General features: G+C 35.0%; 1 protein-coding gene across 2 annotated transcripts; it reads left to right on the forward strand.

Annotated features, from left to right (window-relative positions):
• Positions 1-347: 347 nt before the first annotated feature.
• Positions 348-10070, forward strand: LOC137837487 (uncharacterized). 2 transcript variants are annotated; one of them, XR_011085475.2, is made up of 4 exons: positions 348-605; positions 925-9472; positions 9552-9677; positions 9903-10070. XR_011085475.2 is itself a non-coding variant. In XM_068646491.2 (3 exons), the coding sequence occupies exons 1-3, from the start codon at positions 464-466 to the stop codon at positions 9559-9561; spliced, it is 8700 nt and encodes a 2899-aa protein (XP_068502592.1). In that variant the 5' UTR covers positions 348-463; the 3' UTR covers positions 9562-9896. The 2 variants fall into 2 exon arrangements, 1 of the variants encoding a protein (XP_068502592.1); XM_068646491.2 differs by lacking the exon at positions 9903-10070 and having other exon boundaries at positions 9552-9896.
• Positions 10071-13721: the final 3651 nt, after the last annotated feature.

The following is a 13721-nucleotide window of genomic DNA, read 5'->3' on the forward strand; positions in this document are numbered from 1 at the left end:
AGCTTCTATGGAATGGATGTGCACAAATAAACAACCCTGCTTGGAATAATCTTTGTTATGAAACAAAAGCTATTATTCAATCTTTTGGGCGTAACATTAAAACTAGTTCATCATAACATTACGAACCATGTTTCAAACTTTGGATCTTTTTGAAACAAGAAAAGCAAAGGATTGGTTTTTAATGAAGAGGGTTTTAAAAGGAAAGGAAGTACTAGGTTCCCAGCAAGGAAAGAACAACACAAACCGTATAGGCATCATCCTCATACTTAGGACCCACAAGAGCTACATGAGAAAGAAAAGAATAAATACTTCTCTCATTTGTTGAAACTTCACAATCATGATAGAACCCTCAAACATCATGTTTCTGTTCTGATACTCATTAAAAAATTTAACACTTTTATTTTAAACTCTTACACCACATTTTTTTAATCCTTGTTCTGAAAATATTATAGCAGCAATATAGATGGACCTTGAATTGGGACTCAAAATCACTAAAACTAGAGATGACGTTGCTTCCATCTCTGAATATCGATTCGCAAAAGCAGAACCTATCTTTCAATCTAGAGAAACAAACACTGCTTTCATCCTCACTGCTCATCTCAAAGGTCAGTCTTGTAACATCTTCTATAACTGTTTTTTTTTTTGTAGAGATCACAATTATTCTTCATGATATACAATATTTCTTGAATTAGTAGGGAAAACTATTGTGATAGCCAAACTCTCTTTCCGAGTATGTAATGCAGTTATATACTTAGAATTCAAACTTGATATTAGGGGTTAAGTAAGAACAAGGCTCGTCTAGGATTGGAAGGATTCCTGTGATCTAGCATATAAGTGATGTACTTGTTTGTCTTTATTTTCTTTTCATTTTTTTTCTTTTATTCTTTATGTAATATATCATGTTAAGAGTCCACGCAAACACAGGTTATAAGAAGAATAACATTAACATCAAGATTAGTGAAGATGGTAGTAAGATATCAATTAGTGGAGAGAAGCCTGTTCAGAATATTCTGATGATGGGATGGTTAATGCATAGGAAAGAGGTTGATGTTGCAGGGTTTAATAAGGTTTTCAAAATTCCTGATGGGGTGAAATTGAATGGGGTCAAAGCAAAGTATGATGAGGAGGAATGGATAATGAATATTATCATGCCAAAATTTGTGAAGGGAATTTGTGGGGCTAAGATTGAAGAGATCAAAGAAGAAGAATCTAGCGGAAGGGGAAGGAGATCAGAACAAGAGAAAAGCGAAGGTGATCACATTCCTACTGCTGTTGGAGAGACAAGCCAAAAAGGATCTAAAGAGTCTGAAGTTCAGGCAATGGAGGACAGTGAAAATACCATGGAGAAGAAAGCAGAAGTGTCTAACAAGATGCTTGATGATTCCAACAGGAAAATAATTAAGGATAGGGTACATAAAGAAGTAGAAGAACCTAATGTTGGAACTGATGGTGGAAATGGGGGTAGTTTTGGAGAGGTTGGAAAGGAAGGATATGAAGTGAAGAAGACATCAGAACCAGAGCGAAAAGTTGGAGTAGACACCTCACAGAAAATTGGAGAAGCAAGCCAAAAGGAAATCGAAGAATTAGATTTGAAGAATGAGGATGAAAGGGTAAAAGGCACGAGAGAAGAGGTTGGAAAGACAGAAGCAGTGAAAACATTAGAAAAGGGGAAAAGTGTAGGTGAACGTATGCCCCGAAATATTGGAGGAGATAAAAGACAAGATAAAGAGTTTGAGGTTCAAGAAATGGAGAACAATGAGGGTTTTGTAGAGAAGGAGGAGAAAGGAGTAAGTGAAAATATGCTTGATGATGGCAATGCAAACATAATTGGAGAGATGATCCAGAAAGAACAAGAATCCAAGTCAGGAATCAAGGATAGAGATGGAGAAAGTGTGAAAGAAAAGAATGTAAGAGCAGTAAACAAAGGAATAAAAACATCAGAAATTGAGCAGAATGTTGGTGCACATGCCACACAGGATATTGGAGGAGATAAAAGACAAGATAAAGAGTTTGAGGTTCGAGAAATGGAGAACAATGAAGATTTTGTAGAGAAGGAGGAGAAAGGAGTAAGTGAAAATATGCTTGATGATGGCAATGCAAACATAATTGGAGAGGTGATCCAGAAAGAACAAGAATCCAAGTCAGGAATCAAGGAAAGAGATGGAGAAAGTGTGAAAGAAAAGAATGTAAGAGCAGTAAACAAAGGAATGAAAACATCAGAAATTGAGCAGAATGTTGGTGCACAAGTCACACATGATATTGGAGGAGACAAAAGACAAGATAAAGAGTTTGAGGTTAAAGAAATGGAGGACAATGAAGGTTTTGTAGAGAAGGAGGAGAAAGGAGTAAATGAAAATATGCTTGATGATGGCAATGCAAGAATAATTGGAGAGGTGATCCAGAAAGAACAAGAAGAATCCAAGTCAGGAACCAAGGATAGAGATGGAGAAAGTGTGAAAGAAAAGAATGTGGGAGCAGGATACAAAGGAATGAAGAGATCAGAAATTGAGCAGAATGTTGGTGCACATGTCACACAGAATATTGGAGATCCAATCCAAGGAGTATGTAAAGAGTCTGCTATAGAACAAATGGGGGAAAGTAAAAGTATTGTAGAGAAGATGGAGAGAGAAGAGCCAGGAGAGATGCTTGTTGAAGCCAATGTGTCTACTGTGGGAGAGAGACTTGGAGAGTCAAGCCAAAAACAATTTGGAGAACCTAGGTCTGAAACTGAGGACAGACTAAAAGAAAGTGTGAAGGAAAGTAGAATGGAAACAATGAAGGCACCAGAACTTGACCAAAATGTAGATGATCAGATTCCTACCAACATTGGTGGTATAAGCCAGGAAGAATTTAAGGAGTCTAGGATTCAATGGAAGGAGAAAACTGAAAGCATAAAAGAGAATATGGATGGAGGGAAATCTGAAAAAATACCTATTCAAGCCAGTAAGGATGGTAAAAAGCACATATTTGGAAAGAGCATCCAAGAGAACATTAAAAAGCCTAAGATTGAAAATGGCAATGGAGATCAAGAATATGATGGAGGAAAGGCTGGTAAGAAAGAAATTGATTCAATGGTAACAAGGGAAGAATTTCCTCAGAAGTTACCAAAAAGCACAATTGAGGAAAGCAAAAGGTTGAGTATTTCAAAAATGCAAGAAATTGAAGATGTTGAAGAAGCAAAGATCAAAAGAAAATTAAAAGAGAATGAGTATTCTGTGCATAAGGATGAAGGTGAAGAACTCAGAAGGATGCACAAGGAAACAAAAAAAGAATTGGCAAAAAAGACACTGCGAGAAAATGAAGATGTCAAAAAAGCAATGGACAAAAGAGATGGGACAGAGATTGAATATTCTGTGGATAAAAGTGAAGGTGAAGAGCATAAAAGGAGGCATACGGAGGCAAAGAAAGACTTGATAAAAGAGACAATGAAAAAAAATGAAACAGCAATGGACAAAAGAGAAGACAGAGAGATTGAGTACTTTGTGGAAGCATGGAAAGACTTAACAAAGAAAATTCACGAAACTGAAGATGTCAAAGAAGAAATGTCCAAAAGAAGGGACGAAGAAATTGAAAAATTTGTAGATAAGGGTGAAGGGAAAGAACCCAGCAGGTTGTATGTGGAAGCGAAGGACTTGAAAGAAGAGACAACACAAGAAAGTGAAGATATCCAAGAAGCAATTCTCAAAAGAGAAGGCAAAAATAATGAACATTTTTCGGATAAGCGTGGTGAAAAACCCAAAAGTATGCATATGGAAGCAAAGAATAACATAGCAGAAGAGAGAATGCAAGAAACAAAAGGTGTCAAAGAAGCAATCGTCAAAAGAAAACAAGAGATTGGAAATTTTACTAATATGGGTGAAGGTGAAGAACCTACAAAGATACCTATGAATGCCAAAAAAGAGTTAACAAAAGAAACAAAGCAAGAAAATGAAAAGGCAAAAGAAGTTACGGTAAAAAGGAAAGACAAAGAAACTGAACATTTTGTTGATAAGGGTCAACCCAAAAGCATGCATGTGGAAGCAAAGAAAGACTTAATAAGAAAGACTATCCAAGAAAGTGAACATGCCAGAGAAGCCAAGGGTTATGAATATTTTGCGGATAAGGGTGAAGAATCCAAAAGGATGCATATGGAACTAAAGAAGGACATACCACAAGAGGCAATACAAGAAAAACAAGGTGTAAAAGAGGCAATGATCAAAAGAAAAGGTAAAGAGATTGAAAATTTTGCTGATAAGGAGGAAGGCGAAGCACACAAAAAGGTCATTATGAAAGCAAAGAAAGTCTCAACAAAAGAAAGGAAGCAAGAAGGTGAAAAAGTCAAAGAAGCTATGGTCAAATGGAAAAGCCAAGAGACTGAAGATTTTGCTAATAGAGGTGAAGATGAAGAACCCAAAAGCTTGCATATGGAAGTAAAGAAGGACCTAACAATAGAGACTATACAAGAAAGAGAAGACGTCAAAGAAGCAAGAGTCAAAAGAGAAGGCAAAGATTATGAATATTTTGTGGATAAAGGTGTGACTGAAGAACCCAAAGGAATGCATATAGAACCAAAGAAGAACATAGCAAAAGAGAAATTGCAAGAAATAGAAGGTTTCAAAGAAGCAATGGTCAATATAAAAGGCAAAGAGATTGCAAATTTTGTTGATAAGGATGACGGTGATGAGCACAAAAAGATGAATGTGAAACTAAAGAAAGAGTCAACAAAAGAAACAAAGCAAGTAAGTGAAAATGTCAAAGAAGCTATGGTCAAAAGGAAAGGCAACGAGACTAAATATTTTGTAGATAAGGGTGAAGGTGAAGAACCCAAAAGCACGCATGTTCAAGCAAAGAAGGAATTAACAACAGATACTATACAAGAAGATGTTAGAGAAGGCAAACATTATGAATGTTTTGTGGATAACGGTGAAGGTGAAGAAACCAAAAGGATGCTAATGGAACGAAAGAACATAGCAAAAGAAACAATGCAAGCAATAAAAGGTGTCAAGGAAGCAATGGTCAAAAGAAAAGGCAGAGAGATTGAAAATTTGGCTGATAAGGATGAAGCTGGGGAACTCACAAAAATGCTTGTGAAATCAAAGAAAGAGATAACAAAAGAAACAAAGCAACAAAGTGAAAAAATCGAAGAAGCTATGGTCAAAAGGAAAGGCAAAGAGACTGAATATTTTCTGGATAAGGATGAGGATAAAGAACACAAAAGCATGTGTGTGGAAGCAAAGAAGAACTCAACAGCAAAGACTACACAAGAAAGTGAAGATGTCATAGAAGCAATGGTCAAAAGAGAAGGCAAAGGTTGTGGATATTTTGTGGATAAGGGTGAAAGTGAAGAACCCAAAAGGATGAATATGGAACCAAAGAAGGATATAACAAAAGAGACAATGCCAAAAACAGGTGTCAAAGAGGCAAGAGTCAAAACAAAAGACAAAGAGATTGGAAATTTTGCTGACAAGTATGAAGGTGAAGAACACATAAATATGCTTAGTAAAGAAAAGAAAGAGTTACCAAAGGGAACAAAGAAAGAAAGAGAAAAATTCAAAGAAGCTATGGTCAAAAAGAAAGGCAAAGAGACTGAATATTTTGGGGATAAGGGTGAAGATGAAGAACTCGTAAGCATGCATGTGGAAGCAGAGAAGGACTTAACATCAAAGACTATACAAGAGGGTGAAGATGTGAAAGAAGCAGTGGTCGAAACAGAAGGCAAAGATTATGAATATTTTGTGCATAAGGATCAGGGTGAAGAACTCAAAATGACGAATATGGAAGCAAAGAAGAACACTGGAAAAGAGTCAATGCAAGAAACAAAAGGTGCAAAAGAAGCAATATCTAAAACAAAAGGCAAAGAGATTGGAAGTTTTGCCAAGGGTGAAGGTAAAGAGACAAAAAAGGGGGATATGGAAGCAAAGAAGAACTTAACAACAGAGACAGTGCAGGAAAGTGATGGTGCCGATGAGGGCAATGAAAACAAATGCTTTTTGGATGAGAGTGAAGGAGAAGCCAACAGGATGTATATGGAAACAAAAGAGGATTTTAGAGAAGAGACATTACAAGAAAGTGAAAATGTCAAAAAAGTGAAAGTAAAGAGTGAAGGCAAAGACATTGAATGTTTTGCGGATAAGAGTGAAGACAAAGAATCGATAAAGATGCTTATGGGAACAAAGAGAGACTTGAGAAAAGAGGAAATGCATGAAAATGATGATGTCAAAGAAGCTATTGCCAAAAGGAAGGGCAAAGAGATTGAGTATTTTGTAGATAACAATGAAGGTGAAGTTGAAGAACCCAAAGGGATGCATGTTCAAGAAAAGAAAGACCTAACAACGAAGACAATGCAGGAAATTGAAGATGCCAAAGAAGCAATGGTCAAAAGCAAAGTCAAGGAGATTGAAAATTTTGCTGATAAAGCTAAAGGTAAAGAATCAAAAATTAGGGAAGCAGAGAAAGACTCAACAAAAGTGACAATGAAAGAAAGTGATGATACCAAAGAAGCAATGGTCAAAAGAAAAGGTAAAGAGGTTGAATGTTTTGTGGATAAGGGAGAAGAACCCAAATGGATGCATACGGAAGCAAAGAAGAACTTAACAAATAAGACAATAGAAGAAAGTGAAGTTGTCAGAGAAGCGATGGTCAAAAGAGAAGGGGAAGAAGAGATGGACTATTTTCTGGAAAAGGGTGAAGATGAGAAAGACATAACAAAACAGAAAATAGTTGAGAAAATTAAGCATGGGATTACGGATAATGATCAACAAAATGTACTAGGAAAAACTCCTACAGGAAAATCTGAAGTACCAATTGAAGAGGGTCCCAAGCTGGTGAGGGAACAAGATGGAAGTAGAGGACGTAAGGTTTCAAACATGGAAGACCCAAAAGAAATTATCAAAGAAGAAATGGCTGCACCAGAAAGTTTAATGAAAAAGGTTCAAGGAGAAAAGCATAAGAGTGAAGAAGCAAGTAGGGTTATTCAGAAAAACACAGCAACTGAGATCTTACAGAAGGAAACTGATGACTCCAACAATGAAAGAAAGTCCAGAGAAGGACCAAATGTACCAAACAATATGGTCAAAGTCGTATTTGAAGTGTTGGGGACTTTTCAGGCAAAGCTTCCCAAGCAGGTGATGGAAGCAATTGTCCAAAATAAGAAGGATAAGAATGAGTATGTTATTGTGAAATTAAAAGGAGAGGGGTCTATAAAGATGCATGTTGAACCAAATGAGGCTTTGGATGAGGATGAAACTCATGAAAGAAGTGAGAAAGAGGTTAGAAAGCCAAAACTCAAGTCTAGTGACCAAATAAGTGGGAAAGAGAATGTTGATTTTGGGGTATTCGATGGAAGCAAAAGACCAAAATTTCTAGAGATGGGGGAAACACAAGGCGCCAAAGAAGACAGTGCACAAATGGAGGAATCTGTGAACAAAATAAATGGAGACCAATATGAGGAGATACAAGTTGATGAAAGAGGAAGGAAGTCATCTCAGAAAGGAAAAAAAGGTCCTAAGATCCTGGTAAAAGATCAACATCGTTTACAAGAAGAAATGAATATAGGTAGATCTGAAGCAAGCAAGGCTGCGACAGAAGAGTTTCCTATGAAAACAATACACACATTTGCCAAGACAAGAGAGGAAACAAAGGATAAAGAGGTAGAAGAGCTGACCAGAAGAAAGAGTGAGGAAACAAATGTTGTTGAGTCTACAATTGAGGAAAAAGTTCAAGCGCCTGAGAGTGGAAGAATTCCCATGACTTGCAAAGAAGTACCACAGGATAAACATCCTGAAGAATTAGAGATAGAATCTCCTGATAGAGAATTGCAATCAACTAAAGGCCAAACTACAAGTGTAAAAGTAGCAAGCGGGAAATTTAAGGAGCTTGAACAAGACAGTGCAAAGGATAAGACAGATAAAACAAAGTTGCTACCTGCAAAAATTCAAACCAAGGGGATTCGTGAATCAGAAAAAGGAGTGAAACAAAACACTATAAAGCCAAAGAAAGAAAAAGGAGAACAGTTCACTTATAACATTGAAAGAAATGAAGAGATTGCAAGGTTTCCATCAACTCATCTAACCAAAGTTGGAGAAAATTATCAACTATATGAAGGTGGCAAAGCACAAGCTTCCACTGAATCACAAAAAGAAGGTCCTACCAAGGATACAAGGAATTTAAATGAAATGAAGGATCATCAAGGGTCTAAACAAAGGAAAACCTTGAAGTCAGAAATTCCTATGGAGATACTCCTAAAGAAAGAAGGAAAAGTCACAAAAAAGGATGAGAATCACAAAGAACAAAAAATCAGGGAGACAATGCAAGCGGAAACTGAAAGGCCTAAGGAGAAAATTGTTGACAGAGATCAACAATGTGTGCAAAGAGATGTTGCAGATGGAGTGGGAAAAGTAGACACTGTAGAAAAGGAAATGCCCCTGGAAAAAACAAATACAGCAACAGAAGATAAGATGCCTAAAATAGGGGAAATAACTCCAGAGATTGAGAAGGCTAGTGGCTTCAAACAGGATGCAGAAAAAACGCATGAAAGTAGCAAGAGAGAACATCAAAGGGAATCATTACCTAAATTGGAGGTGAAACCCCCAATAATGACTCCAAAGAAAGAAGTTGAAAAATCAAAGAAGGAAGAAGGGTCACCTATGCCTACAGCAAGCCAAAGAAAAGAACCTCGTGAATTATCATTGCCAAGCAAGGACTACAAAATTCCAAAGATAGAGGAAGTACAACAAAAAAAGGAGGGAAAAAGACCCATGCATGCACTAGAAGCAACCACTTCTAAAGAAGGAGAACTTGCACAAGCCATAGCTACACATTCAAAAGCAAAAAGTGAGATTGATGAGCAACAAGTAAATCAACTGACATCTCCAACTATAGAAATGCGGAGTATAGAGCCACGTGAGTTAGAAAAGCGTGGTTTGGAAGAAGATGGCTCTAAGGCTATGAGTTTAGATCATATGCAAGAAGGAAAAGAATTCATTCATTCCACAGACAGTACTGCAGCATCAGAAATAGTTGCAGATGAAGCGGGTGAACCAACAAAATTTCTAAGTTTATCTTCCACTCAACCATTTGAAGTTGAAGGAAAGGATGAGATAGATGCTAGTTGTGATGATGAATCTCAAGATTCAGACATGGACTCTGAAATAGATGGTGAAGCATCAACCAAAGGGGAAACAGACGAAGAAGTTGTACAAAGAGAGACACTACAGCTAGAGTCCCCTGAAGATCAACAATGTACACACAAAGCTTTGGAAGAAAGCCATGGAACACATGAAATTGAAGAAGAAAAGGCAGATGAACATGTAGATGAAGCCGATGAGGAAGACTCTCAACAGTTGGAGGAGCAAAAAGAATGTGAGGAGGAAGCCATTGGAGGGAAGGAGCAAAAAAGGTCAAAGAAACTGATTGTTTCCACGATCATAGCTGGATCAGCCCTTCTTGCTTCAGGAATATTTCTCATTATTCGACACAGAAGATCCAGCAAAAGGTAAGTTTGTGCCATTAAATCTAGTTTCCATTTTTCTATGTGAAGAGAATCTTCCTTAGTGTGCCTGTTTTTCTCTCAGTGCCAAGTGATATTCAAAGTGAGTTGAAGTTCACATTTCTGCTCAACTTTTTAACTCGTGGAAATTCAAATGGAGAAGAGCATGCAGTGGCTTTTCTCTGTACATAGCAACATCTTTGTTGTTTTGGTAAGAAAATTGGTATGCATGACTTGGATCTTCTCATGTTTTATGTTATGGGAGAGAAAGATATATTGACATGACTAATAGTGGTTCTTGTTGTAGTCCTTAAATGATTTGTAAAATTACTAATAATTTTATCTTTAAATTTAAATTTTCTTCGTCCTTTCCATTGAAACGTTTTTTATGTTGGTGTCATAATAATTTATAGTATTTATCATTTTAAAAATCCAGGGAATGGAGTTTTTGTCAGGAATGTTGTTGAGTCATTTGAGCCACTGGTATGCATGTATTCTGAAAGTGTATTCTTATCATTTTTGGTTACTACATTTGTCTTGTATATGGTGGTGAAGATAACAGTATTATAAAGATGTAAAAACGAATGCACTTGATGATCTTTTCATCTTTATTACTGAAATGAAATAAGAATACTTAGATGTCAAACATGATTTTTTTTTCAATTAGAGTTATTTTTAATTAACGTTAGTTAAGGTTTCTTGTTTCTTTTCAACTAATATTAATTAGAGTTGTCATTTTCTCAATATAGGAAGTTCTTTCTTTGTCAACATTAGTTACAAAAAAAACATTAGTGGAGTATCTTTCAAATGATGTCAACTAAAGTGACTATTTTTTTGTGTGCACAAATTAGGGTTTTTGATTCAACATCAAATGGATTTATTTTTAGGTTGACATTGTTTATACTATTTTCTCACTAATGTAGATTGAAATTATTTATCAACTAATGTTAATATGGATTTTCTCATCAACGTTGACAAAGCAATTTCTCAACCGATATTAACCAAGTTTTTTTTGTGATTGACATTTGTTGGAGTTATTTTTTAGTTGATTTGGGTACAAATCTTTCTAAAAGTTCTTTATAAATGGGAAACCATCTTTCTTGAAACACTTAAAAAAAATGTAGAACTAACTTTGTACAACCTTTCCACATATAAGTTCTCTTAGAGATTTTCCAACTCTCATAACATATAATCATTGATGCAAGAATCAAATTCATCTTTGTATATGAGCACACAACCTCAAACCGTATGCTTTTTAACTTTCTTTGGCTTTTCGAACTCTTTAAATAAATTTTTTTTATTCTTCTATATAAAGATAAAAGAAAAATAAATATTTCGTTCATATATATTATTAGTATACTAGTTTGTTAAAACAATAACTTAAACATAAAGAGTCCATCAAAATCTTTAAAAAAAAAACTTCATTTGATCAAGGTATGAACTTGTCATAAAAAAAATATTCTTTGCTATTGAAGCATTTGCTCAAGATATCTACACTAACACAACAATGAATCTTGCCAACTTTAGGAAGAAAAGTTAAGTGTGTTTTATCATATCAATGTTTAGGGTTTAGGGTTTAGGGTTTAGGGTTTAGGGTTTAATGTTTGTCAAGTACAATTATCATTTGATCATACAACATTATTGCAAAAAAAAAAAAAATAGATATTCTTAAAGTACAATTCAATCATCTCTTCTTGTATTTTAACCTATATTTCACATAAAGAAATAACATATCAAGCCTAAGCATAACCAATACAACTTAGCATCAAATTGAGTGTGAGGTTAATGATCAAAACTAAGAAACCTAAGCCCTAAAGTTGTAAACCTTCAAAGATGTTTAATTTATTATTGGACAAATAGTTTATTCAATACAACAAATATTGACATGTTTTGTTTTTAAGTACAATAGCTTTAATTCGGTTAGTTTTTATTGAACTTCTTTAATTGTTAATATGATTGAGCATTTGTTTAGTCTTTAGTAATTGTCACATGTGTTTATTAAAGAAAAAAATAACCTTAATATGCAATTAACCTTGAGAAACCACTAAAAATTTTAAATTTACAAAGCAAAATTTAATAAGTAATATTAATAATGACTCTCAAAAATTGAAATAGATAAAAAATTTACAACTAAAATAACATTATAATAATATAAATTGATAATTGATGTGCTAAATAAAATTATAATTTCATTATATATTATCATTATTAAAAATTATGGTTGGCACTAGTTTAAGTTCATTACAAAAGAAATCACGTCCACCAAAATCGGTCGCTAAAAACACTACAATCTAGCCCTACAATCGATTACTAAGCACATTTGCGATCGAAACAAACACCAAATAAAGATGGAAGCGAAAACCCTACTCGCAAAGCATTTAGCGACCGAATAATAAATTGGTCGCAATTTAGCGACTGAAATTTCAATCGATTTTCTATCACAGAAAGTTTGGTCACCTGAATTTCATGGACCAAACCAGCAACGAACTTTTTATAGGAAATTGATTGCTAAATTGGTCGTTGAAGTAAAAGGTGATAAAGACCACCGTTTTCAGTCGCCAATGGGTTGAAATAATGAATTAAAAATAAGTAAATTGTGGTGGTTAATTTGAGGGCTAAACTAGAGACCTATAGCAACCAAATTTATTTTGATTGCTAAATATATTTTTTTTAATTACAGCGACCGATCATATTTTGGTCGCTAAACAACATCGTTTTATAATCAATCATCAAATCAGCTTTGATGGTTATTTTATATGTATTATTAATACCTATTTTAAATGGTATTTCGACCTGTTTATAAATGTTATTGCCGGTTGACCTGGTCATCGGTTAACTCTGGGAACAGGTTGTGACTCATCTGCCTCTGCTGGAATTTGCTTTTTCCCTGGAATGTTGGAACACGGCTTCGTTTGAAACAGAGGGGGTCATACCTGTTGATTGCACTCCTAAGATCAAGTCAATACTGGGCTAAGAAACAATGAGTAAGTAAGCAAGTAGTTTCAATCTTAGAAACGGTGTACCTTTACCAGGGATCTCAAGTCCCTTTTATAGACTACTTTTAGGTTACTTCTCGTAACTACCCTTTGTTAGAATATATGGCCTTAAACGAGAGGAAGGATGAATTGTTTAAGGGGGTTTTTGAAAACTTTTTCAGCTAGAACAAAATCCTTTGTATGAAACTCAATTAGAAATTCAGTTAGCCAAGATATAAAGCACAAAACAGCAAAGCACCAGAAAAACAATCAGTTGTTTCTTCGAAACAATCGGTTGTTTATACCAGCAAAGCAATAACAACTGAATTTTAAATGAGTTTAAGGGAAGAGATACACAAACAGTTTATACTGGTTCACTCTTAAACCAAGAGCTACATCCAGTCCCCAAAAGTCATTGAGCAATTCACTAAGCAATCAAAACATATTACATACAAACCACCAAAGAAGTGACCTTGAACCCTTCAAGAAACACACTTCCTTTGGCACAACACACACCAAGAATGTTGATCTTCACAACCTCAAGAACACACAACACTCCTTGGCAACAACACCAGAATTTACAAAGTATTCAAAACGAATTACACTTGTTTACAGAACTATCTAAAATCAATACAGATGTAATCCTATTCCACTTTCTCTTGAGAAAACCCAAAGCTGAATGTGAATGTTCAAAACTTGAAAGCAATCTTTCACAACTAAAAAACTCAAATCTGATTTCTTGTTTGTTATAAAACATAAACAAACTATTTATAGTTTCTAAAGATTGGTCAAAGCATTTAATAGAGGAGCGTATTCAGTTGGAAATCATTTAAAGCACACTCAACTAACAAAACAGAATTTTGTTAGGATTTTCAAAGAAACAATTGATTGAAACCACACAAAAATCGATAATTTTGGTTTAACAGCAAGTCAACCAACCAAAACAATTTTCAACCTTTTCCAAAAACACCTAAGAGTAAAACAATCGGTTGTTTCTACAAAACAACAGGTTGTTTTTCACTTAGTTTAAAAAACACTTTAAACTTAAAAAGGTTTTTAAACACATTAGCTTTAGATTCAACAAATAGTGGATTACACAAATAAACTACCCAAATCTTATCCTAAACACAGCAGCAACTCCAGCCTTGCATCAAACACTTGGATTTGAATTCTTCAAAGCCTTTGATCACTCTTGATCAACACCCTTCTCTCACGAGAACCTTATCTCGAGTGAAAGTAGGTTTGATGGGTAGAGAGTTTGTTATAATGTGCACAATCTT

The sequence above is a fragment of the Phaseolus vulgaris genome, chromosome 4, assembly GCF_051622355.1.
Source record: "Phaseolus vulgaris cultivar YP4 chromosome 4, ASM5162235v1, whole genome shotgun sequence".
Classification (NCBI taxonomy): domain Eukaryota; kingdom Viridiplantae; phylum Streptophyta; class Magnoliopsida; order Fabales; family Fabaceae; genus Phaseolus; species Phaseolus vulgaris.

Coding starts and splice junctions, on each gene's coding strand:
- LOC137837487 (XM_068646491.2), top strand. CDS start 464: ATGGACCTTGAATTGGGACTCAAAATCACTAAAACTAGAGATGACGTT. Junction 606..924: donor CCTCACTGCTCATCTCAAAG/GTCAGTCTTGTA, acceptor ACGCAAACACAG/GTTATAAGAAGAATAACATT.